At 41.5% G+C, this 27,500-nt stretch overlaps 2 protein-coding genes across 5 annotated transcripts in view; one reads left to right on the top strand and one right to left on the bottom strand.

Moving 5' to 3' along the window:
* Window positions 1-10,256, bottom strand: part of LOC307042310 (dual specificity protein phosphatase 19-like) — an 18,744-nt gene extending 8,488 nt beyond the window's left edge. The window contains exons 1-4 of one of the 4 annotated variants that reach the window (XM_079686135.1): window positions 8,879-10,254; window positions 7,518-7,617; window positions 5,820-6,063; window positions 796-842 (exon numbers count right to left, since the gene is read on the bottom strand). In XM_079686135.1, the coding sequence (XP_079542261.1) occupies window positions 796-842; window positions 5,820-6,054 (282 nt within the window). In that variant the 5' untranslated portion in view covers window positions 6,055-6,063; window positions 7,518-7,617; window positions 8,879-10,254. The other 3 variants (XM_079686136.1, XM_079686134.1, XM_079686133.1) reach the window with 3 other exon arrangements.
* Window positions 8,089-26,339, top strand: LOC307042311 (nck-associated protein 1-like). Its single transcript, XM_079686137.1, has 3 exons — window positions 8,089-8,384; window positions 16,689-16,706; window positions 26,076-26,339. The coding sequence occupies exons 1-3, from the start codon at window positions 8,277-8,279 to the stop codon at window positions 26,286-26,288; spliced, it is 339 nt and encodes a 112-aa protein (XP_079542263.1). The 5' UTR covers window positions 8,089-8,276; the 3' UTR covers window positions 26,289-26,339.
* Window positions 26,340-27,500: the final 1,161 nt, after the last annotated feature.

The following is a 27,500-nucleotide window of genomic DNA, read 5'->3' as shown; positions in this document are numbered from 1 at the left end:
AGAGTATATCGGAACATGTCAATTTTAGGAGGGTATTAGCTCCTAAGATAAATTGGGATGGAATATTCAATAGCTTAAATGTAGCTAGGCACCGTCCAACTGGAAGTCGCTCATTTTGAATAATTTGCTATTTCTTTTCCCTGCATTTCAGCATATTTTGACAATCAACATGTCAAATTATGCTGAAGTATTTGCTTCAACTGCTCCAATATCCACAAAAACACACTGCTGAGCATATTTCAAAATGGTTTTCATTAGCGCCGTCCACCCTAAAGTCTGCCATTTTTTTTAAATTAGCATTTTCCTGTATTTAAGCAACCTTTTACCAACTCCTCCGAAAGAATATATTGGAAAAAAATCTAATTCTGGACCGAATACTCAGTTCTTAAATGTGACTTTAAATTACGGAGGATAAGTCGCTAGCTCTAACGATGAGGTCGTAGCTCCAAGGAAAACTGACTGACTTCATTTGAAAACGAATATGTTTTTGCAGGAGAGATAGAGATGGATGTTCTGTCTTCAATTAAATTGATGATGCAACACAGCCTTGGAGGGCAGAGAGGAAGAGGAGGGACGAGGGAGAAAGATGGAGGGATAAGAGGGAGGGAAAGGGGGAGACAGATGGCTGAAATTCACCTAGCAGCTTCTGTCTACTCTTCACACGATCCCTTCCCAACTAACGTGTGGGTTCTGATTCTTAAACTGAGTTGGATAATATAGTTTGAAAGAGTAATAAACCCAGAGGAAGCGCCATCTCGTTTCCAACACGCCGGTGTTTTGACCCCGCTCACTGACCTTAAGCCTCTGCAGGGTTTCCTCGTCGTGCGCTGCATCCTGAGAACCTGAGACACAGAAACAGCTTCATCACATTCACGCGTCTGCTCAGCAAAACTTCTATTTTTAAATAAAGCGCCAGATATTCGAATTCTGAGGGAAAAAAGTCGAAATCTAAGAATAAAATTCTCAGAAAAAAAATCTGAAATTCGAAATCTGAGGAAAATGTCAGAAATTCAAATTATTTTGTCAAAACATGAGAAAAAAAGTCTAAATCTGAGAAAAAAAAACTGAAATTTGAATTCTGAGGAAAAAAATCATAGAAAAATGTCATAAATTCGAATTCTGTCAAAATGGTCAAAACATGAGATAAAGTACAATTCTGGGGGGGGGGGGAAATCAGATATTCGAATTCTATGGTGAAAAGAGTCGAAATCTAAGAACAAAATTCTGAAATCTGAGGAAAATGTCAGAAATTTGAATTATATGTCAAAATATGAGAAAAAAGTCAAAATCTGAGAAAAAATTCTGAAATTTGAATTCTGAGGAAAAAAAATCTGAGAAATATTTCATAAATTCGAATTGTGTGAAAATGGTCAAAATATGAGAAAAAGTACAATTCTTGGGAAAAAAAATTCATAAATTCAAATTCAGACAGAAAAAAAGCCAAAACCGGAAAAACAAGTCAAAATGTCAGAAAAAAAAGTCAAATGAGACAAACGTATGTCAGAACTTTGAATTCTGGGAAAATTGTCGAAATATGAGAAAAAGTTTATTTATTTGGTGGTTCTGTGCTCTCTGATGGAACATCGTCGTCCAGCGTCTCCTTTCATTTCCTATGGGGAACGACTCAGGTGTTGCAACGTGAACTACACCTCAGAAACCTCATGCGTCTGCTCAGCAAAACTTCTATTTTTAAATAAAGCCCCCCCCTGCAGGCTGACGATAACCCCCCCCCCCCCCCTCCTTGTTAACATGAATATTTATCACCAGCTCCCCGGGTTGCATCAGAGACAAATCCAGCGTTTAGTTCAGTGTTGTCAGTTCTGTTAAAGCTGTAAACACTGATTCATCTTCTAGGAAGGGCTGCAAGATATGAGGAGAATATCCAATAACGTTACAAATAAAAGAGAGATTTAACTGTAATCAGTTTGGCTTCTTGTGCTGCTTTCAGCGAACTGCTCAAATAAATTTCTTTCTGAATGAAATGATTCCTCGTTTGTTATTCAAAAAAATGATCTGAACACAAGAGGCACCAATAAAAAGCAGAAAGAGGATTTTAAATTGCAGGTTTGTCCTGTTTTCAATGAACTCAAAATATAATCTGTAGCAGAATGTGTTTACTGCACAAGGTAACATGTTGTGCAGCCCTACTTTAAAGTCATGTATCAAACAAACCAAGCATCAGCCGCTTCCAGCTTCTAAAATATAAACATGTTCACACTTCTTTGACAGAGTTGGTTGATCAGCAGCTTCAAGCTTAGTTAGTTAGTTAATTGGTTTGTTAGTTGTTTAGTGAGTTAGTTAGTTAGTTGTTTAGTTAGTTAATTTGTTAGTTCGTTGTTTAGTTAGTTGTTTAGTTAGTTAGTTAGTTAGTTGTTTAGTTAGTTAGTTGTTTAGTTAGTTAGTTGTTTAGTTAGCTAGTTAGTTAGTTGTTTAGTTAGTTAATTGGTTAGTTAGTTGTTTAGTTAGTTGTTTAGTTAGTTAATTGGTTAGTTAGTTAGTTAATTGGTTAGTTGTTTAGTTAGTTAATTTGTTAGTTGTTTAGTTAGTTAATTGATTAGTTAGTTGTTTAGTTAGTTGTTTAGTTGTTTAGTTAGCTAATTTGTTAGTTGTTTAGTTAGTTAATTGGTTAGTTAGTTGTTTAGTTTGTTGGTTAGTTGTTACTGACACAGACACAGGCAGGACATCAGCAGCTTCATACTGACACAGGCAGAGGCAGAGGACTCACAGGACGTGTGTTGAAGCACTGAAGACCGGTTTTAAAGCTGCAGAAATAAACATGCAATATCTTCTACAGCTGCAGAAAAGCACGTCTTTATGGCTTTCCTAGAAAGAGGGAGCTAAGAAACGTCTTGTGAGTTTTGTTAGAGGGAAAAACATCAGCCAAATGTAGTTTATAATATAATATACTGACAACCAGGGGCGCCGCCAGGGATTTTGGGCCCCATGAAAAGATAATCACATTGGTTACTTAAACATTTTTTTCTTAATGTTCTAAAATAGTTTGGGCCCCTGTCAGTCACGGGCCCTTAGAATCGTCCTAACTTTTAACGCCCTTACGGCGCCCCTGCTGACAACAGAACAGATGAGGCTGCAGGTCAAACACTAATGAAGGAAATAAGAAGATCCAGCAGAGAAAAACAGAAAGAGTCTTCTTCAATTTGCACAATATCCCTTCATGAAAAGCAGGAGCAGATAATAACAGATATACGGACAGGAAGCAGCGGCCCTCAAGAGACAGGAAGCAGCGGCCCTCAAGAGACAGGAAGCAGCGGCCCTCAAGAGACAGGAAGCAGCGGCCCTCAAGAGACAGGAAGCAGCGGCCCTCAAGAGACAGGAAGCAGCGGCCCTCAGGGACAGGAAGCAGCGGTCCTCAGAGACAGGAAGCGGCATTCCTCAGAGACAGGAAGCGGCGGTCCTCAGAGACAGGAAGCGGCGGTCCTCAGAGACAGGAAGGTCTTCAGAGACAGGAAGCAGCAGTCCTCAGAGACAGGAAGGTCCTCAGAGACAGGAAGCGGCGGTCCTCAGAGACAGGAAGCGGCGGCCCTCATAGACAGGAAGCAGCGGTCCTCAGAGACAGGAAGCAGCGGCCCTCAAAGACAGGAAGCAGCGGTCCTCAGAGACAGGAAGCAGCGGTCCTCAGAGACAGGAAGCAGCGGTCCTCAGAGACAGGAAGCAGTGGTCCTCATAGACAGGAAGCAGCGGTCCTCAGAAACAGGAAGCGGCGGTCCTCAGAGACAGGAAGCGGCGGTCCTCAGAGACAGGAAGTAGCGGCCCTCAGAGACAGGAAGCAGCGGTCCTCAGAGACAGGAGCCACGCTGATTTAATGCCTAATGCACCACATGGAGGAATACATCTGAGTCTGAAGGGGAGTGTGTTTGGAGATCAGACGAAGAGGAAACATATTTAAAATGACAAATCTGAGCAGACGCAGGACGACTTAACAGCATTTCTGAAGACAAGGGGAACAAATGCAGTCTGGCAGACAACAGATCTCAGTTTTATAGAGGAGCAAATGGTTTATAAGTCACTCTGATGTTAGAAATAAAACTACATTTGACAGCTTTGTATGAGGTTGTTTACTAACTTTAAAAGAAAAGGAGATGAAACCCTCCTGTCGTTTCTCACTGACTTTGTTTTCCTTAAACTGCTCTCAAATGAACCCAACAAACATCAATCACCACCAGAGTTCATTCAACTCCCTTTAAGCTGTGAACAATGTGGTGAGGTTAAGAAAGTCGGCTTTTGAGAAAAAAGTCCAAATCTGGACTGTTAGTAGTATAAGTATTAGCAGCAGTATTAGTAGTAGTAGTAGTAGCAGTATTAGTAGTAGTAGTATTAGTAGTATTAGTAGTAGTAGTAGTATTAGTAGTATTAGTAGTAGTAGTAGTAGTAGTAGTAGTAGTATTAGTAGTGGTAGTAGTATTAGTAGTAGCAGTATTAGTAGTAGTAGTAGTATTAGTAGTATTAGTAGTATTAGTAGTATTAGTAGTAGTAGTAGTATAAGTATTAGTATTAGTAGTAGTAGTAGTATTAGTAGTGGTAGTAGTAGTAGTAGTAGCAGTATTAGTAGTAGTAGTATTGGATGGTCGAGGATGGGTCACGACCGAAAGAACGAGATCGCGGATACAAGCGGCCGAGATGGGTTTTCTCCGCAGGGTGGCTGGTGTCTCCCTTAGGGATAAGGTGAGAAGTTCGGTCATCCGGGAGGGACTCGGAGTTGAACCGTTCCTCCTTCGCGTCGAAAGGAGCCAGTTGAGGTGGTTCGGGCACCTAGTTAGGATGCCACCTGGGCGCCTCCCTAGGGAGGTGTTCAGCACGTCCAGCTGGGAGGAGACCGAGGGGTAGACCTAGAACCAGATGGAGGGATTATATCTCTTCTCTGGCCTGGGAGCGCCTTGGGACCCCCCAGTCAGAGCTGGTTGATGTGGCCAGGGAAAAGAAAGTTTGGGGCTCTCTGCTGGAACTGCTACCTCCGAGACCCGACCACGGATAAGCGGGAGAAGATGGATGGTAGTAGTAGTAGTGGTAGCAGCAGTAGTATTAGTAGCAGTATTAGCAGTAGTAATATTAGTAATATTAGTAGTATTAATAGTAGTAGTAGTAGTAGTAGTAGTAATGTTAGTTGTAGTATTAGTAGTAGTAATAGTAGTAGTAATATATTACCCAGCAGTAGGAGTATTAGTAGTAAAGTGTATATAACCCAGTAGTAGTAGTAGTAATGTTAGTAGTAGTATTAGTAGTAGTATTAGTAGTAGTAATATATTACCCAGCAGTAGGAGTATTAGTAGTAGTAATATTAGTAGTAGTAGTATTAGTAGTAAAGTGTATATAACCCAGTAGTAGTAGTAGTAGTTGTAGTAGTAATGTTAGTAGTAGTAATATTAGTAGTAGTATTAGTAGTAAAGTGTATATAACCCAGTAGTAGTAGTAGTAGTAGTAGTTGTAGTAGTAATGTTAGTTGTAGTATTAGTAGTAGTAATATTAGTAGTAGTAGTAGTAGTAGTAGTATTAGTAGTAAAGTGTATATAACCCAGTAGTAGTAGTAGTAGTAGTTGTAGTAGTAATGTTAGTTGTAGTATTAGTAGTAGTAATATTAGTAGTAGTAGTAGTAGTAGTAGTATTAGTAGTAAAGTGTATATAACCCAGTAGTAGTAGTAGTAGTAGTAGTTGTAGTAGTAATGTTAGTAGTAGTAATATTAGTAGTAGTAGTAGTAGTAGTAGTATTAGTAGTAAAGTGTATATAACCCAGTAGTAGTAGTAGTAGTAGTAGTTGTAGTAGTAATGTTAGTAGTAGTATTAGTAGTAGTAATATATATTACCCAGCAGTATGAAGGGTCTCACGACGCCCACCTGCAGGTCCAGACTTGTATCTTCTACAAATCCAAACGCAGCTCCTTCCTCCTCTTCCTCTACTCCTCTTCCTCCTCCATCATCATCCTCTCCATCTCCCCTCCTCTCCAGCAGCCTCCTGCCGGTCACCGTGGTTACCCTCGTGCACTGTTTCTTCAGACGGCTCTTGGAGAAACCCTGGATCTCCTGAGACAGTGAATGCATCGCAGGAACCTGAAACCAAACAGAAAAGTTTTTATTTTACCCAATAATCTACGTAGATGTGTTCTTTTTAATAGTCTCTCCTTTCTCTTCACATTCACAGCTTTCTGTTTATTCCATTAATCAATAGAGCAGCTGATGGAACATGTCAACAAACAACAACAGCACACAGAATAACAATTTCCCCCCACCTGAATGAATGGCTGACAACTCTAATACATATGAATACAATAGAAAAAAAAGTACTATATGCTACGATTACAGAGGGAAACTTTTAAAGAAGGATGGTGGAGGTTGCAGTAGTAATATTATTATTATTAGTAGTAGTAGTAGTAGTAGTAGTAGCAGTAGTAGTAGTAGTAGTATTATTATTATTATTATTATTATTAGTAGACTAGTTAAAAGAATAACAACTTCCCCCCACCTGAATGAATGGCTGACAATTCTAAGAAATGTGTGTACAATAGAAAAGTACATCGTAGCATATGTAGGAGGAGGACATTGGGATTTTCAATTTCTTGGAATTTAGACCTTAAACATGTTGTGACCCCTTGTTAAAGAAACTGTTCATCTAAATTGGAATAGTATTGGATGTAAAGGGGGATGTGAGAAAATAACTAATAAAGAATAAGTTAAAAAAAAGAATAACAACTACTTAAACGTGTTATATATTTGACATACTATAGATATATAATAATAATAATAATAAAATATTTAATTTGTTAGCGCTTTTACAGGTGCTCAAAGACGCTTTACAGATATAGTGAAGAGAAAAGAAAAGAAAGGAACAACAAATAAATATATAGTTAAAGATATATAAAATATAATAATAATAATCAAATATATAGATAAATCAGTGTCTCTAGTGCAATTGAACGAATGGGACACTAATAAACAGCTTAATGTTGTCCCACTATACTCTGAGAAGTATAAGGAGGTGTGTGGCACAGTGGGTTGTTTGAAATGTACACATACAAGGACTTTACTTTAGTGTCTGCTGCTGCGAACATAAACAATCTAAACAAATAAGATGCAAAGTAGATATACAAGGATATAATAAAGTGTTAAGAAACAATTTAGCATTACAAAAATATGCTAAAGACAAGACACACCAAATTTAAATATAACTATACAAATAACCTTAAAAGCTCAAAAAACAAAAACACTTAGGACATTGAGTATATGGCGAACTACAGTGAACTATATTTTAAAGTGGAGGGCTGTGCAAAAAGCAGTCAGAGAGTTGAGCTTAATAAACTGTACCTGAGTCTGCAGGTCTTTGTCCTGAAGCTCCACCACAGTGTGTAAACTTAACTTTAAGGTGCATTTACTAACAGCTAGCAAACTGTATGTGCAAAATCTGGAATCTGGAGTTGAAAAGTGTGCATTTAAGTTCATAACGTTACGTGTGTATGTATAATGTCTGTTTGTGAGTGAAATTACGGAGCTTTTTCCCGTGCACCCACCTGGTTAAATGCTATTTACACTCAGTCAGATCATCGCTGCTTCACTGTATATAATTATATACCATTATAACAGATACAGAGCTGTTTGCAGGGAGAAATCCTGGTAAAATGGGAGAGAAACAAAGCAGCTGTAAGACTGACAGTCGGAAGCTGCGTCAACAATGAGATGCGTTCAGGTGCTCACAGTAAAGTAGTTAAGTACACTTTTAGAAAGGAATGGTGCTCAGGGTGTGGCTATAAATGATGTTTTTTGGTTTATTTATTCACAAATCAATCCGTGATTACTGGTGTCAGTACAGACATTAACACTATAGCAGCATTTGCATTTTTAAGTCAAATGTTGTTAAAGAAAAAAGTCAGAATACTGAAGAAAAGTAAAAATTCTGAAAAAAGCCCAATTTGTCATTTTATTCTCATGTAGCCCTAACCGTCGTTGGTAAAACTTTCTGCACACATTGTTAAAAACATTTAAATATCTGTTATATCGCCGTATCACTTAATCCTCTCGGGTACACTAATCTCCCAGGTTTCCATGAACGCAGCACAGCCTCGTTGGAAAAACCAGGACAACCCTTCCCATCCTCCGAAAACCCAGGGAGAGAGAGACGGTGGGGTGGAGTCCGGAAACATGGCCCAGATCTAACATCCCTGCAGAAACACAGGCTTCTAACTCCGTTAATTACATCACTACGAGCTGCGGATATTATTCCTGATATTACATATTTTCTATCTGGATTGAATCTACACATATAACCGAAGATGTCTCGGGGAGTAATCCAGCCCAGCCAGCAGAAACTGGCCGAAAAACTGACCATCCTGAACGACCGAGGCGTCGGGATGCTCACCCGGGTTTACAATATCAAAAAGGTTCGCGCACACACACAAATATCACCATAAACACATACAATAACAGTATATGTGAGAGAGTGGCAATATGAACGCGGAATGCCTGATGAGCTAGCAGTGGGTGTAGCCTTAGCAGCGGCAGTAGCATTATAGTAATAGTATCGGTGGTAGCATTAGCACGGTAGTAGCTATGGTTGTAGCATTGGCAGCGGCAGTAGTGGCAGCATTAGCAGCGGCAGTAGCATTATAGTAGTAGTGTCAGTAGCAGTGGTTGTAGTAGCATTAGCAGCAGTAGTATCACTGATATGTTACTGTTAGCATTAGCAAGGTAGTAACTACGGTAGTAGCATTAGCAGCGGTAGTAGTAGCATAACCGTCAGTAGTAGCACTGGTTTTGGTAGCATTAGCACTGACAGTAGCTTTAGCAGTATCCCATCGCTAACGGCAGTTAGTAATAATATCAAACATATTCACCATCGTTAATACTACCATTCCAAACTTGAATATGTACTCACGTTAATCTAAATAAAGCGTCCCTTCTATCCTTAAGCTAGTCGCGTTAGCTTGCGGTAAAGTAGCCTCCAACCTCTAGGAAAATAGCCGGCCTTCGCAGCCGATTTTCGGACACTTTCTGACTCTACAGTCGCTCTATTTCAGGCTTCATGCGACACTGAGCGAGTCTCATAGGAATGAACGGAGCCCCGCCTCTCTCTATATACATACACCGTCGGTTTTGCGATTTAAACTGGTTTTACGTTTAATTAAACACACATATAGACGTGTTGTAAACAGTATAGTTAACGTGTATCAGTTAATTTACAACCTAATCTGGTACATTAATCTCCTTTAGGTGTTATCTTGCAAACTAGGCCTGCATTAGCAACGGGCTTCGTTTCTGCTCCATCAAAACACAGATGCTAATGCTAACAGCTAATGGTTACAAACAGAATGGTTTTATTACCAAGTACGTTTAAATATACACATTTTCTTTGGTATAAATGGTGCATAAAGAGACACAGAAAGAAGATATAGGAGGCAAAACAAATAGTGCTATTATGATGTGGATAATTGATGTTTCTCTACACCTGAGCTTATATATAGCTACGTTTAGATGGCTTATTTAATGTTAAGTAGATGAAGCTAAGAGTATTTACTGTAATTAGTTTGCAGTTTATTCGATTAAAGTGACACATGTCAACAAACACTCATAACAGCACCAGAGGACAGCTTGAACAACTACCCACAAACACATAAACAATACTATTAAAATGTAATATGTAGATATACGGTTAAAGAAATAAAACAAAGACATGTATCTAGCAGGTGTTTAGCTCTCATAATGTGAAAAGATATATAAATAATTATTTATGTTATTTATTTACCACAAATGTATGTGTTTTTGCATTTTAAGCCACTGAGTGACATTCACATGACATCTGCTGCTTAAAAGTACTTTATAGCATTGCATTATACACATGCATATAACATGTATTAATGTTACTGACTCCTGTTTGTGTTGAAACAGTGGTTGTGTGTGGGAGGGAAAGAGTAGTGGGTCTGTTTGTGTGGGACTGGGAATGGATGATGAATATGATGTATACATAGAGACGAGAGGAAGAGGCGGAGTAGATAAACCGTCTGAAAGCCCAAACTGTTCATTTCCATTGGAGCTGTCCTCTACTGCTCAGCATTCAGTGTTCAAGGAACAGTATGTCTGTCTGTTGGTGCTTCTATGATCATCAGCTAGTTTGATTTCACAAATGTAAAAACAAGTCAGAATTCTTAATATAAGACTCATTAAAAAGTAAGAATTCTGAAAAAAGACCAGAATATTGATTGAAAAATAACTCTGAATAAGGAAAACAATGAGAGTTCAGAAAACAAAGTGAGAATTTATTTCTGTGAAAATCTCAGAGTTTTGAGAAAAGTCATAATTCGGAAAAAATACTGATTAAAAAAAATATTATATATATATATGAATTAGGAAAAAAGTTGGTGAAAAACTCAGGATTTGGAGAAAAAAATAAAAAATTCGGAAAAATACTGATTTAAAAAAAAAACTGAACTTTCCGAAAAGGTCAGAATTAGGAAGAAAAAATATGTGGGCGAAAATCTCAGGATTCAGAGAAAAAAATGATAATGCTGAAAAAAACAGAATCTTGTGAATTTTGACAAAAGTCAGATTTCTTTAAAAAAAAAATCTGTATATTTTAGGAAAAAGTCAGAACTTTTGCCTTAAGTGTCGGATATTGACCAATCAGCAGATAGTTAAATGTGCTCATCCTGTGTGTTTATATTCTCTGCAGACAGTATGAGCTGTCACAGTCATTTCTCTCTTATTACGCCCTTCCTCTCCTCCCTCCTTACTTCCTTCCTTCCTCTTTCTTCTGTCCCTTCATCTTCATATCTCTCCTGATCTTCCTCACCATTAGAGTTATATAAATAAACACATCCATGCGCTCTTTTATAACGCTTTCTTTTTACCTTAAACATTTCTTCAGCATCCAAAAACTAGAAGAGTCCCAAAGATAGAAATCAAAGAACCGGGTTTATAATCTGTGAGACGATTAGTGAGCTCCTTCTGGTCATTTAAATAGCAATTTGGAGACAAATTAAATCTATTTATTTCTGAAATGCACAACCAGTGGGTTAATTATTAATTATGAAACACAGGCAACAGATTTGGGTGTTTTGTTTCTACCTTCATGATCACTAACAATAATATCATCGTCTAAAATCACAGCAATGTTCTTTTCCATTTAATAACCACCGCCACTCATTACTCCATCGAGCTGCAGAAAACACCTGTTCTAGAGAGGACTCTTTAAAGTAGAGACACTACATACTGATATACACCTGAACATCAGCAGGAGAGGACTCTTTAAAGTAGAGACACTACATACTGATATACACCTGAACATCAGCAGGAGAGGACTCTTTAAAGTAGAGACACTACATACTGATATACACCTGAACATCAGCAGGAGAGGACTCTTTAAAGTAGAGACACTACATACTGATATACACCTGAACATCAGCAGGAGAGGACTCTTTAAAGTAGAGACACTACATACTGATATACACCTGAACATCAGCAGGAGAGGACTCTTTAAAGTAGGGACACTACATACTGATATACACCTGAACATCAGCAGGAGAGGACTCTTTAAAGTAGAGACACTACATACTGATATACACCTGAACATCAGCAGGAGAGGACTCTTTAAAGTAGAGACACTACATAATGATATACACCTGAACATCAGCAGGAGAGGACTCTTTAAAGTAGAGACACTACATACTGATATACACCTGAACATCAGCAGGAGAGGACTCTTTAAAGTAGAGACACTACATACTGATATACACCTGAACATCAGCAGGAGAGGACTCTTTAAAGTAGAGACACTACATACTGATATACACCTGAACATCAGCAGGAGAGGACTCTTTAAAGTAGAGACACTACATACTGATATACACCTGAACATCAGCAGGAGAGGACTCTTTAAAGTAGAGATACTACATACTGATATACACCTGAACATCAGCAGGAGAGGACTCTTTAAAGTAGAGACACTACATACTGATGTACATCTGAACATCAGCAGGAGAGGACTCTTTAAAGTAGAGACACTACACACTGATATACACCTGAACATCAGCAGGAGAGGACTCTTTAAAGTAGAGACACTACATACTGATATACACCTGAACATCAGCAGGAGAGGACTCTTTAAAGTAGAGACACTACATACTGATATACACCTGAACATCAGCAGGAGAGGACTCTTTAAAGTAGAGACATTACATACTGATCTACACCTGAACGTCAGCAGGAGAGGACTCTTTAAAGTAGAGACACTACATACTGATATACACCTGAACATCAGCAGGAGAGGACTCTTTAAAGTAGAGACACTACATACTGATATACACCTGAACATCAGCAGGAGAGGACTCTTTAAAGTAGAGACACTACATACTGATATACACCTGAACATCAGCAGGAGAGGACTCTTTAAAGTAGAGACACTACATACTGATATACACCTGGACATCAGCTGGAGAGGACTCTTTAAAGTAGAGACACTACATACTGATATACACCTGAACATCAGCAGGAGAGGACTCTTTAAAGTAGAGACACTACATACTGATATACACCTGGACATCAGCAGGAGAGGACTTTTTAAAGTAGAGACACTACATACTGATATACACCTGAACATCAGCAGGAGAGGACTCTTTAAAGCAGAGACACTACATACTGATATACACCTGAACATCAGCAGGAGAGGACTTTTTAAAGTAGAGACACTACATACTGATATACACCTGAACATCAGCAGGAGAGGACTCTTTAAAGCAGAGACACTACATACTGATATACACCTGAACATCAGCAGGAGAGGAATCTTTAAAGTAGAGACACTACATACTGATATACACCTGAACATCAGCAGGAGAGGACTCTTTAAAGTAGAGACACTACATACTGATATACACCTGAACATCAGCAGGAGAGGACTCTTTAAAGTAGAGACACTACATACTGATATACACCTGAACATCAGCAGGAGAGGACTCTTTAAAGTAGAGACACTACATACTGATATACACCTGAACATCAGCAGGAGAGGACTCTTTAAAGTAGAGACACTACATACTGATATACACCTGAGCATCAGCAGGAGAGGACTCTTTAAAGTAGAGACACTACATACTGATATACACCTGAACATCAGCAGGAGAGGACTCTTTAAAGTAGAGACACTACATACTGATATAGACCTGAACATCAGCAGGAGAGGACTCTTTAAAGTAGAGACACTACATACTGATATACACCTGAACATCAGCAGGAGAGGACTCTTTAAAGTAGAGACACTACATACTGATATACACCTGAACATCAGCCTGAGAGGACTCTTTAAAGTAGAGACACTACATACTGATATACACCTGAACATCAGCAGGAGAGGACTCTTTAAAGTGGAGTTTTTGATTGGAGAGGACGTTGCCTTTTTATTTTTCCTCTGTTCAATTTGTCTCCAAGTTCTTTTACACTTATTTAGATTTTGATGATGCAGTGGTTCGTACGACATCAGGATTTTCTTCTTCTCCTCTCTTGCTTACAGCATCTCTTTTCTGGCCTGGTAATGCCTATGGTGGCCCTGCAGGGACAGTAGCTGCAGTCACGTAAAGTTAACCTACAGGGGAAAATAATGACAGGATGACATTTAACGAAGGTTATCCCTGATTACCGGGGGCAATTTAGCCCCTCATTTGTAATTTTAATGGAATCTTTATGAGCTATTAAGGAGAAATTGCCTAAGACCTCCATACATTTCTCATGGCCTGAATGGCAATTTCCCCTGGGGGAAAGCAGCACAACCTGATCTTTATGGCACTGTTGATATATTTATATATACAGTATTTTATTTTGAAATGGCACACTAGGAGCAAAATTAACCTTTAGCTTAGCGGTGGTGACGTGAAGTCATGTGACCGTGCTGTAGTTCCTTTATAGCCCAACATTAGCCTCCTTTAGCTTAGTGGTGGTGACGTGAAGTCATGTGACCGTGCTGTAGTTCCTCTATAGACCAACATTAGCCTCCTTTAGCTTAGCGGTGGTGACGTGAAGTCATGTGACCGTGCTGTAGTTCCTCTATAGACCAACATTAGCCTCCTTTAGCTTAGTGGTGGTGACGTGAAGTCATGTGACCGTGCTGTAGTTCCTTTATAGCCCAACATTAGCCTCCTTTAGCTTAGCGGTGGTGACGTGAAGTCATGTGACCGTGCTGTAGTTCCTCTATAGACCAACATTAGCCTCCTTTAGCTTAGCGGTGGTAACGTGAAGTCATGTGACCGTGCTGTAGTTCCTTTATAGCCCAACATTAGCCTCCTTTAGCTTAGCGGTGGTGACGTGAAGTCATGTGACCGTGCTGTAGTTCCTTTATAGCCCAACATCAGCCTCCTTTAGCTTAGCAGTGGTGACGTGAAGTCATGTGACCGTGCTGTAGTTCCTTTATAGCCCAACATCAGCCTCCTTTAGCTTAGCAGTGGTGACGTGAAGTCATGTGACCGTGCTGTAGTTCCTTTATAGCCCAACATTAGCCTCCTTTAGCTTAGCGGTGGTGACGTGAAGTCATGTGACCGTGCTGTAGTTCCTTTATAGCCCAACATTAGCCACCTTTAGCTTAGTGGTGGTGATGTGAAGTCATGTGACCGTGCTGTAGTTCCTTTATAGCCCAACATTAGCCTCCTTTAGCTTAGCGGTGGAGACGTGAAGTCATGTGACCGTGCTGTAGTTCCTTTATAGCCCAACATTAGCCTCCTTTAGCTTAGCGGTGGAGACGTGAAGTCATGTGACCGTGCTGTAGTTCCTTTATAGCCCAACATTAGCCTCCTTTAGCTTAGCGGTGGGAACGTGAAGTCATGTGACCGTGCTGTAGTTCCTTTATAGCCCAACATTAGCCTCCTTTAGCTTAGCGGTGGAGACGTGAAGTCATGTGACCGTGCTGTAGTTCCTTTATAGCCCAACATTAGCCTCCTTTAGCTTAGCGGTGGTGACGTGAAGTCATGTGACCGTGCTGTATTTCCTTTATAGCCCAACATTAGCCTCCTTTAGCTTAGCGGTGGTGAAGTCATGTGACCGTGCTGTAGTTCCTTTATAGCCCAACATTAGCCTCCTTTAGCTTAGCGGTGGTGACGTGAAGTCATGTGACCGTGCTGTAGTTCCTTTATAGCCCAATATTAGCTTTTTAATTCTGAAATCATAAAGGGGTGTTAACATGTGTAGATTATTCTGCTGAACTAAACGTGTAAATATCATAAAGGTTGAGATTATTTTCTGCAGTAATCCAAAATCAAATGGAGGAATCCCATTGGACCAGAGAGATGCTGCCTTCAGGGTCCAACTCAGAAATACATCATCCCTGCAGCTCTTTATTCGACTTCACCCCAGGGCCTTTTCATTTGACCCACATACTTCCTCCTCGTTTCTAACAATCACTTGAAAACCTTTTAAATCACAGCTCAGTATAAATTAGCGACTCGTTTCTCTAAAACTATGACCTGATATTTTCAGACGTGCATGTTTCGTGCTTCAGTGAATGCTGCATTGAGCTGTTACTAAGCAACAGGAATGTGAAGCAGATACTGCAGCCAGTGAATACTGCAGAGAAAACACACACACACACACACACACACACACACACACACACACACACACACACACAGTGTAGCATGTATACAGTAGTGAAAGTAAAGTATATATTGCACAGTTATTTACAGATGTCTCACAGTATTTGAATAGCAGACGGTATTATTCTTGATTATAAACAGTATATATATATACATTTATATATTCCACAACAGATGTGTTATAGTCTTTGTTGTTATCCAGTCTGTTTGCCAGCCCATCGAGTCTTATTGTGAACCCGGAAATGTTGAGTACCCCAAAGTGTAATGTTAGAAATGTATGTGAATCCAATTGTGACATTTTCAGGATCAGAAATTACAGTTTTAACCAGAAAGTGGCCATATTTCTTCTCTTTGGGCTGATTTCACTGCCATGAGTCGTGTTGAGACTGTTGGATATAGAGAGCATTATTATCTCTTCTGTGGACAATTTATTTTCAAATAAATAAGCAATCTGTGCAATCCAAATGATCCAGAGTCCCTTTAAAAACTTCAAAATCGACACCCAGAACACTAATATCGGCCTCTTTCTGGTTAAAACTGCCATTTCTGATCCTGGATATGGATTCAGCATCCTCATCAACCTCCAGAACCCCTCAGACATCAACCAAGCCATTTCTGTTTGACTATTGTTCCCATTGATGCTATTCAACACACCTTGTGCTAATTGTGTAAACGACCCATCATATGCAGGTTATCATCCAGCAGTTTCTATGTGCTGGGGACCCTAAATACACGTTTCTAACATCAAAATGTGGGGGTTTCAACATCTCCTCGTTCACACATTGCTAGGTAGACTTGTCTGTAGGGTCACTTTGTGTTACTCTGAAGAATCTAGCGCTAAAACAATGTGATCACATGTCTGCGCAGCATGTGCTGTTCTCTGTGTTGTGTTGAAACAGAACGGCTGTCCTTAACTGACCTCTCAGAAAACACCTGTGAGTGTGTGTGTGTGTGTGTGAGAGAGAGAGAGAGTGTGTGTGTGTGTGTGTGTGTGTGTGTGTGTGTGTGTGTGTGTGTGTGTGTGTGTGGAGCAGCAGTTTGTCTATAGGTGGGCTCTTTGTTTTGATTTCTTCTCTTCTTCTCTCCGTTCCAATGCTTCCCCCCTCTCCTATGCAGCAAGGACAAGTTTGGAAGGTTTGCAAAGTTTATCACCTTCCACTGATGAAACCCCACTTCCTCCACCCTTCCTCTTCCTCCACCCTTCCCCTTCGTCCTCCCTTCCTCTGCCTTGTCCTCCTCCCTTTATGATCTGTTGCTCCTCCCTCCTCTCCATGTCTGAATCTGAAGAGCTCCATCACTGTCAGTGTTTACGATGCAGCATCACATGTTTTTCCCCCATGCTTTATTTCAAAATAAGAGCGCTTTTCTTTATTGTAGCACACGAACATTAGGGTTAGACACTTTATTTTGACACATATATCAATTTAAGTCTATTTAACCGACTACAATGAGTGCATTTGTTGTAAGAAGAGGATTTAAAACCTCTAGAAAGTATTTATAGTTGAATGTTTATTTACTTAAATGTATATCTGCGTGGGTAAAGCATAGAAAGTGTTCTTAATCCCCATTCAAAGTAATATTACTACGGGGTAAAGCAATACTTTATCATGCAGGATAGCTCACGTTATCACTAATTATTAGGGATGTCCTGATCACCTTTTTTTGCTCCCGATCCGATTCCGATCATTTGATTTTGATAATTTGCCGATACCGATTTTTCCCGATCCGATCTTTATGCAATGCATTAAGAAAAAAAGCATTCAAGTTGTCCCTTAAGGTTATGTTTTTATTTAAATGTGATATTCTATCCAACATGGATATAGCTTCTTTCTTTCACAGCAGCATTGGATCAGTTCAGTTGTGCAGCATTGGATCAAAACAAAATAAAGCTTATCAGTACTCGTTAGCTTACTGCTACAATTAGACACTGCGCCCACTCTGTTTCCAGATTTGAGAGAAATAAGCAGGTCTATGAAAACAAGCCCCAAAGAAGCAACACATACATGATGTTCTGTCATTTGAAACCAAAACTAAGGCCTCAGGATGACTTTAAGACTTGAACATGGTCATTTTTGTTTTGTAACATTGAATACAATTTTTTTTTTTAAAGTATTTAAAAAAAATCAAAAAAATCCCGATCCCCAATTTTTTTCTCCCGATTCCGATCTTTTTAAAATCACGTGATCGGCTCCGAACCCCGATCACCGATCACGTGATCAGATCGGGACATCTCTACTAATTATTTACATAATATTATCGATGCATCGATCTGTGACCCCTTTAATGTTACAGATGGAAAAGATGGAGCGATGTGACGTACTGCTCGGTAGCTTCACGTTTAATAATACACAAGAATCTACCTGCACAGTTTGTTCGACTAGAAAAACACGGCTACGGTTCGGTTAGCATCATTTCTGAAGCTCCTGATGGAAGTCTGATAGTTTAATGTGTAGACTTTCATTGATATTTCTACACTTTGTACACATGCTACTACACTGTGTACACGTGCTACTACACTGTGTACACATGCTACTACACTGTGTACACATGCTACTACACTGTGTACACATGCTACTATACTGTGTACACGTGACAATAACAGCCTTAAATGAAACCATAGATAAAATGGTGCAAGAGAATGTTTTGAGATGTGTTTATTTTGCATCAGTTTGAGAGGTTATCTGGTATTTTGAGTGGAGACACGAGGGGGGAGGCGAGGTCTCCTCTAGTCCCTCACCCTTCATCCACCTCACCCCCTTCTCCCATCCATCCCCCCATCAAACCCCAGAAAGACAGATTATTGCACCGCCAGAAAACTAGAGATCTTCATGCTAACACAAGCACAGCCAATTCTGTTAACAGTAGGGATGGGAATGACTAATCAAACATTCAAAATGATTCAGGTATTCCAATATGAGTTATGAATATCTTTATCATGTCAATTCGGTCAAATATAATACATTTGCTTTCAAATTCCCATCCCTAGTTAATAGTAGATGAATTAGTGAGCTAGTTACCGCTGCGTTGGCTGAACCAGCGAAGAAGAAGCCAGGTTTTAAGTAAATGCTACAGAAGGTTTGCATGTTTTAGCCCATCAATGTTTACATCCCTGCTGCCAACCATCATCCCAAACACAGACCATCGCCCCAAACACAGACCATCGCCCCAAACACAGACCATCGTCCCAAACGCGGGCCATCGCCCCGAACACGGGCCATCGCCCCGAACACGGGCCATCGTCCCGAACACGGGACATCGTCCCAAACAGGGGCCATCGCCCCAAACACGGGCCATCGTCCCACACACGGGCCATCGTCCCAAACACGGACCATCGTCCCAAACACGGGCCATCGTCCCAAACACAGGCCGTCGCCCCAAACACAGGCCGTCGCCCCAAACACAGACCGTCGCCCCAAACAAAGACCGTCGCCCCACACACAGGCCATCGCCTCAAACACAGGCCATCGCCCCACACACAGACCATCGTCCCAAACGCAGGCCATCGTCCCACACGCAGGCCATCGTCCCACACGCAGGCCATCGCCCCACACGCAGGCCATCGTCCCACACGCAGGCCATCGCCCCAAACACAGGCCATCGCCCCAAACACAGGCCATCGCCCCAAACACAGGCCATCGTCCCAAACACAGGCCCCAAACACAGGCCATCGCCCCACACACAGGCCATCGCCCCACACACAGGCCATCGCCCCACACACGGGCCATCGCCCCGAATACGGGCCATCGTCCCGAACACAGGCCATCGCCCCGAACACAGGTCATCGTCCCGAACACAGGCCATCGCCCCGAACACAGGTCATCGTCCCACACACAGGCCATCGTCCCAAACGCGGACCATCGTCCCAAACGCGGGCCATCGCCCCAAACGCGGGCCATCGTCCCGAACACAGGCCATCGCCCCGAACACAGGCCATCGTCCCACACACAGGCCATCGTCCCAAACACAGACCATCGTCCCAAACGCGGGCCATCGTCCCAAACAGGGGCCATCGCCCCAGACAAAGACCATCGTCCCACACACAGGCCATCGCCCCAAACACAGGCCATCGCCCCACACACAGGCCATCGCCCCACACACAGGCCATCGCCCCAAACACAGACCATCGCCCCAAACACAGACCATCGCCCCACACACAGGCCATCGTCCCAAACATACGCCATCGTCCCAAACACAGGCCATCGTCCCACACACAGGCCATCGTCCCAAACACAGGCCATCGTCCCAAACACAGGCCATCGTCCCACACACAGGCCATCGTCCCAAACACAGGCCATCGTCCCACACACAGGCCATCGTCCCAAACACAGGCCATCGTCCCAAACACAGGCGATCGTCCCAAACACAGACCATCGTCCCACACACAGGCCATCGCCCCACACACAGACCATCGTCCCACACACAGACCATCGCCCCACACACAGGCCATCGTCCCAAACACAGGCCATCGTCCCACACACAGGCCATCGTCCCACACACAGGCCATCGTCCCAAACACAGGCCATCGTCCCAAACACAGACCATCGTCCCAAACACAGGCCATCGCCCCAAACACAGACCATCGCCCCACACACAGACCATCGTCCCACACACAGACCATCGCCCCACACACAGACCATCGCCCCACACACAGGCCATCGTCCCAAACACAGGCCATCGTCCCACACACAGGCCATCGTCCCAAACATAGGCCATCCTCCCACACACAGGCCATCGTCCCACACACAGACCATCGCCCCACACACAGGCCATCGTCCCAAACACACGCCATCGTCCCACACACAGGCCATCGTCCCACACACAGGCCATCGTCCCAAACACAGACCATCGCCCCACACACAGGCCATCATCCCACACACAGACCATCGCCCCACACACAGGCCATCGTCCCAAACACAGGCCATCGTCCCACACACAGGCCATCGTCCCAAACACAGGCCATCGTCCCAAACACAGACCATCGCCCCACACACAGGCCATCATCCCACACACAGGCCATCGCCCCAAACACAGGCCATCGTCCCAAACACAGGCCATCGTCCCACACACAGGCCATCGTCCCAAACACAGGCCATCGTCCCAAACACAGACCATCGCCCCACACACAGGCCATCATCCCACACACAGACCATCGCCCCACACACAAGCCATCGTCCCAAACACAGGCCATCGTCCCACAAACAGGCCATCGCCCCAAAAACAGACCATCGTCCCAAACACAGACCATCGCCCCAAACACAGGTGCTCACCTTGAATTTCTTGTCTATTTGTTTACTGAAATGCTTCATCAGAATCTCCAACAGTCGCTGCATCACATCAACAAACTGTACGGTCAGAAAAACAACACGGATGATTAGAACAATTGGGTTTTAGAGTCAGAAATCCTGTCTTTATGCAACAGCAGGGCCATTTCTAATCATACAGCAGAGAGATACAGATAAAGAACTATGAGAGAAGGCTAATGACATCAAGTGGTGCTGGGAAAGTCTGATATCACATTTACTGCTTGAACGCTAAAACAGACGATTACAACAATTACATTTTCCCAAATCGTGGATGCTTGAACGTCCTACAATCACTTGAACGCACCACCATGTGTCAAGAGTAATTACCTTTCCAGAGCTAGCATCATGAATTAAGTAAGGAAGCATTCGATCAGTAGATTTACTGCACAAATCAGCCTGTAGTTAGAAACCAAAGTGGAGCCGGTGCAGCAAAATAAAAGTGTTACGTTTGGGCTAAAAAATATGAAATGGGATTTTCTCATATTTTAAAAGATCGCTGGATGTTTGAACATCCTACAATCACTTGAACGCACCACAAAGTGTCCATAGCAAGTACCTTTCCATCAGAGATTAAATAAGAAAGCATTCAACCAGTACATAATACAAATCAGTAGTCTAGGCCTGTATTTGTCCAACAGCAGGGACATTTACAATCCCATGTTTGAATGTCCTACAATCACTTGAACGCACCACAAAGTGTTCATAGCAAGTACCTTTCCAGAGCTAGCATCATCAATTAAGTAAGAAAGCTTTCGATCAGTACATTCCTGCACACATCAGAAGTCCAGGCCAGTATTTAGACACCAAAGTGGAGCCGTTGGAAACTCTGATATCACATCCACTGGCTAAAAGCTAAGACAGACGATGGTGTGGACCAAATCGTGGATGATTGAACGTCCTACAATCACTTGAACGCACCACCAAGTGTCCATAGCAAGTGGCTTTCCATCAGAAATTAAGTAAGAAAGCATGCGATCAATACATTCCTGCACAAATCAGCCTGTAGTTAGACACCAAAGTGAACCCTTCACAGCAAATACACCTTTTGAGTATTGGCTAAAACAGATGATTCATAAATGGGATGTTCTCATATTGTAAAAGGTTTGAACGTCCTACAATCACTTGAAAGCACCACAAAGTGTCCATAGCAAGTACCTTTCCAAAGCTAGCATCATAAATTAAGTACGAAAGCATTCAATCAGTACATTCCTGCACACATCAAGACCAGAATTTAGACACCAAAGTGAAGCCGTCGCAGCAAAACAAACGTTTTAAGTTTGGGCTAAAACATGGAACCTCTGTAGAGTCCCTTCAGAAATCAAACCGATGTTCTGTAATAACCAGTCAGTGTTTTTCACTCTGCAGTTCCCCGGCGTGAGTCAAAGGGTAAATAAATGTCGCTGTGAAGTAGAGCGAGGATCGTGGTTTTAGATCAACAACATCTTGACTCCTTGCTTCTGATTCGTTAAAAACCCTCTCCCTCTCACACACCTGAACAGATCCACACGGGGGGTTCGGAGCCCTTTCACACACTGAAGGAAACGGAGCATTAGCTTTAGCCAACATTGCTCCTTTCCAGCTGATATTAGACACCTTTTTAAAATCACAACACATCAACAGCATTGGTTATAAAGAAAGGATGAGAGACGAGTAGATAGAGGCGAAAGGATATGAGAGAACACGCGTTGCTACAGACATATAGCACATCAGAATCACTTAGCAATAATACATGTGTAGATCTTGTCCGGTGTGAGAGACGTCGGAGCGAGGAAGCATCTCTGCAGGTCCATTGATCTGTGCTGAAGTCATGTTGTTGTTGTTGTTGTTGTTGTTGTTGTTGTCTGTGTCAATCCCCCCCCCTCAGTGTCCAACTGGGTGTGAGACCCTGCAGTAATGGTGTTGGCTAGGTAGCTAGCATGTTTAGCTTATTTGCGTTCAGTATAACACTTATCTTAATTACTTTGTTGCTGCTTTGTTTAGCGTGTTCTGCTTCTTTTTTTACGAGGAAGCTAGTATGATTATCCTATAGCGCTTGCGTCGTATCCTTTCTTAAACATTTTTGGCGAGGTAGCTAGCATGTTTAGCTTAATTAGCTTGCCTTGTCACCCTCCCATTGGAATTTTTGGGGTGAATAGTTAGCATTTTTGCTTTTTTTGCTTTCAGCATAGCCCCTTTTTTATTTATTTTGTGGCTAGCTTCTTTAGCCTTTTCTGGTTGTTATTACTAGGAAGCTAGCATGTTTAGCTTATCCTGTTTTCCTTGGCTTGGTAGCTAGTTTGTTTAGCCTACTATTCTTTTTTTGGCTAAGTAGCTAGCATGATTCTGCTTCTTTTGCCTCGCTAGCTAGTATGATTAGCCGATTAGCCTTGCATCGTAGCCTTTCTGTCTTCTTTTTTTAATACGAAGCTAGCATATTTAGCCTTTTTCCCTTGTGGGGTACCTTTTGTATCCCACGCTGATTCCTAGTATCCTCCACTAGGTGTTTTCCTCCTAAACTCTTCCGGGATCATCCACAGTTGATGCTCATCAGTTAGCTGTAGCTAATCTATAAATGACGGTGTGATGAAACTCTAAATCCTCGGTAGCAGAAACATCTCAGAGGGTTTAAAGTAAGCTGCACAGACCACACCTTTGTCAACAGTGTGTAAACCTAAGAGTTTACTGTGACATACCTGACAACATTAATCTGAGCGAGAGAGATGAGTTATTGTTTTTAAAACGTAATTTCCTGATTATTTGAGAAGAAATTCTTTTAGTGAGTTCAGTTGATTCTCAGAATAAGTTTGACAGCTGGAGAAATAAGAAACTGTAAATGTATGCAATCGTTTATATCCCTGTTAGGGCCAGAGAACTAAGATCATTTGTACTTACCTCATACATTATTATGTAATATAAATGTGATCATAAACCAACACTTTAAAATAAATATATATCATTTTATTACATAACAGTACAAACAACAACATGCGCCTTTCTGACAGATCGCCCATCACGGTCACTTTAGAGAGAGGCGCGTGGGAATTGTAGTCTTTTATACTCTGTTGACTACAGATTAGGTGGCCTTTCTTATAAAAACAAAAATACTGGCTCTCAGTGTTTCCACTCTCTGGAGGAAGTGAATCCTTACCAGAGATGTCAAAAGTACACACATCCTGTACTCAAGTAGAAGTACACACATCCTTTACTCAAGTAGAAGTACACACATCCTTTACTCAAGTAGAAGTACACACATCCTTTACTCAAGTAGAAGTACACACATCCTTTACTCAAGTAGAAGTACACACATCCTTTACTCAAGTAGAAGTACACATCCTTTACTCAAGTAGAAGTACACACATCCTTTACTCAAGTAGAAGTACACACATCCTGTACTCAAGTAGAAGTACACACATCCTGTACTCAAGTAGAAGTACAGACATCCTTTACTCAAGTAGAAGTACACACATCCTGTACTCAAGTAGAAGTACACACATCCTTTACTCAAGTAGAAGTACACACATCCTTTACTCAAGTAGAAGTACACACATCCTTTACTCAAGTAGAAGTACACACATCCTTTACTCAAGTAGAAGTACACACATCCTTTACTCAAGTAGAAGTACACACATCCTGTACTCAAGTAGAAGTACACACATCCTTTACTCAAGTAGAAGTACAGATACTCGTGTTTAAAAATACTCTGGTAAAAGTAGAAGTACTGACTAAACTTCTTTCCTCAAGTGAAAGTAAAGAGGCTTTGAAATGTACTTCAGTAAAAAGTACCCATAACTAGCAGCTGTTTTAAAGAGTACCTGACCTCCCTTTATATTAATAGAACAATAATGTCATTGTTAGCTAATGAATGTTTCCATGGTGACCAACGACAACATGACAACGTTTCCATTGGTCCCTCTTCTTTAGAGAAGACCAGGAAATGATGGATACACGGATCGTGTTCAAATCAATAGGCACGCAATGACTCTAAATAATAATGATCACGCCACCAAACACACATTCAGACTAAAGGAACCAGCCTGTTTGGAAAAAGAGAGAAGTAGAGTAAAGTAGTGGAGTAAAGTACTGATACCAGAAACATGTACTTAGAATACCGTAACAAAGTATTTGTACTCCATACTTCCACCTCTGCTCCTCAGAAAGTCTCTTCCTCCGTGTTCCAGCCAATAAACATCCACTCTGTTTCTGGAACGTGCATGCACTACATCCCCCTCACCATCCAAAACTACACTACCCATAATGCATCAGTGCTGTTGCTACCTTGCCTACCTAGCAGGCTTAGAGATATTAGTATTTAGAAAGAGCAGATCATAAAACAGGACTTTTCTGTGAAAACTCTTTATTTCTCTTTTCCTTTCTTCTGTTTCATTCAATCCCTTCTTCATGTTACCTCCATCTCTGCCCATCATGCAGCTTCACTAACCAGTGATGGACCTTCAGTTTGAAACCAAACACACCCTCTTTTACTCTCAGTGGTTCTCCTCTCTGTGCTGTGGATCACCTCTGATAGCCTGGAGGATCAAAATAACAGGAACTAAGATCATAAGATGCTCCAGATGTCGACTCGATCCAATATGTAGGAGATACAAAGAGATTCAGACACTAATTGACAAATCAATTAATGCCAAGAGTCGTTTTTCAGCCTCAAATATTGAGGTGTCTTGCTTTTATCTAATTGATTTCTTAATAAAGCGAACATATCTTGTGTTTTCAACGACATCAACTTGGACTTCCGAGAAACTAGGATGGACATTTTCAACCAACATGCATGTTAAAAAAAAACATTAATGGATAAGGAAAATATGTGTTAATTGCATCCCTTATATTGTTGAATGACCATGTATCTGTCAGATGTGTCCACAGCTCAGCAGGTGAGCCACTGATCACTCTCAGGCTCAGTGTCTGACAGGAAACTGTTTGATCCAACATGGAAACACACACTGTCCTTCAGCAAAGCAGCATCTAAAGAGGCCACTTGCAATGAAGTGTGTTTGTGTTGCCATGGTTTCTATAGTCCAGAAACTCTGCAATGTTTTACACATGTTTTAGGATAAACAGTTTCCACTGAAGCACTTCCTGTCTCCCCTTCACATCTAACACACCCCACCATGCAGAACACCTCAGATTAACGACGTGAATATAATGTCCCTGTGTTTCCCGTCTGTCTGTCCTCACTTCTCCTCCTCCTCCTCCTTCTCTCTTCCAGGCGTGTGGCGACCCCAAAGCCAAGCCCTCCTACCTGGTGGATAAGAACCTGGAGTCTGCCGTCAAATTCATCGTCAGGAAGTTTCCCGCCGTGGAGACGCGCAACAATAACGTACGTATTTATTTATATATGTATTTATGTGTATTATACGCCTGCATGCACGTCTGCGCTGTGTCCGTGTGGGAAAGAAGAGAACGGTTCCATTTAGTATAATTAACGTCTAAATATAAAGCGCTTTCACACCAAGTACTTTCCCCAGGAATAGTTCCCCCGAACTCGTTAGTTCTGGAACTATCTAGTAGATCGCGTTCACACGGAACGGGGACTCCCAGCAGCTTCTCCTGAAGCCTTCCGAGTAAATCGCCTGAAAGCCGACACCTCCTCATCTCCACCGCCCCCATGCTTTATTTTGTGTTGCCATAAGTTAGTCTCTCTGCGTTGGTGCGCGGGGCTCATGCTAATGCTAATGCTAATGCCAGCAAATAAAATGGCGGCTTCACAAAATCTTTTCAGAGTTTTACGGGCCGTGGTTTGCAATGCGCCCAGCCAATCAGACACTGGAACCTTTTCCTCCCCAGGATAGTACCTGCTCTCTAGCAGGGACTGAACGAGGGGAAAAGGTTCCTGAACAAAAATTGTAGTTCCACATTTTTTGGGTGTGAACGCAAAATCCCAGGAACTATCGGGGCTATTCCTGGAAAAAGTACTCCGGTGTGAAAGTGCCTCTTGATATTTTTCTGCAGCTAGTACCTGGAAAGTTTTGCAATTAAAGGTTAGGATTTAAAGGCTTTATTGTGAAATACACAACAGTAGCTTTGGAAAGAAAACCTGATAATAATATAAGGCTATAATAATTGAATGTTTTTATATTTTTTAAATCATCAGTTTTTCATTGAAAAGGGTAAATTAATGTCAGATTTGTCAAATATAATTTAATTTAATTTAGATATTTAATAGATATATGTATGGGTAGAGAACAGAAGCTACTGATGAATTTTAAAAATATATATATATTTGCTTTTAAAGTGTCTTTGAGCTCTGGGAAAAGTGCTATTTAACTATTATGTATTATTATCAATCACAATATCCAGTTTGAAATATCAACACAAGGTAACCTAGGTTATTTAATCTGCTTTACTGAAACTCAATTACTCAGATTGTATTTAAAGTAAGTAAACAAAGCAGCTCCTCATTTTCTAAAGCTCTTAACAACGTGTGTGTGTGTGTGTGTGTGTGTGTGTGTGTGTGTGTGTGTGTGTGTGTGTGTGTGTGTGTGTGTGTGTGTGTGTGTGTGTGTGTGTGTGTGTGTGTGTGTGTGTGTGTGTGTGTGTGTGTGTGTGTGTGTGTGTGTGTGTGTGTGTGTGTGTGTGTGTGTGTGTGTGTGTGTGTGTGTGTGTGTGTGTGTGTGTGTGTGTGTGTGTGTGT

Source organism: Notothenia rossii, assembly GCF_949606895.1.
Source record: "Notothenia rossii genome assembly, chromosome: 6".
Classification (NCBI taxonomy): Eukaryota; Metazoa; Chordata; class Actinopteri; order Perciformes; family Nototheniidae; genus Notothenia; species Notothenia rossii.
The sequence above is the reverse complement of the archived record's forward strand: the minus strand, read 5'-3'. Positions and strand labels throughout refer to the sequence as shown.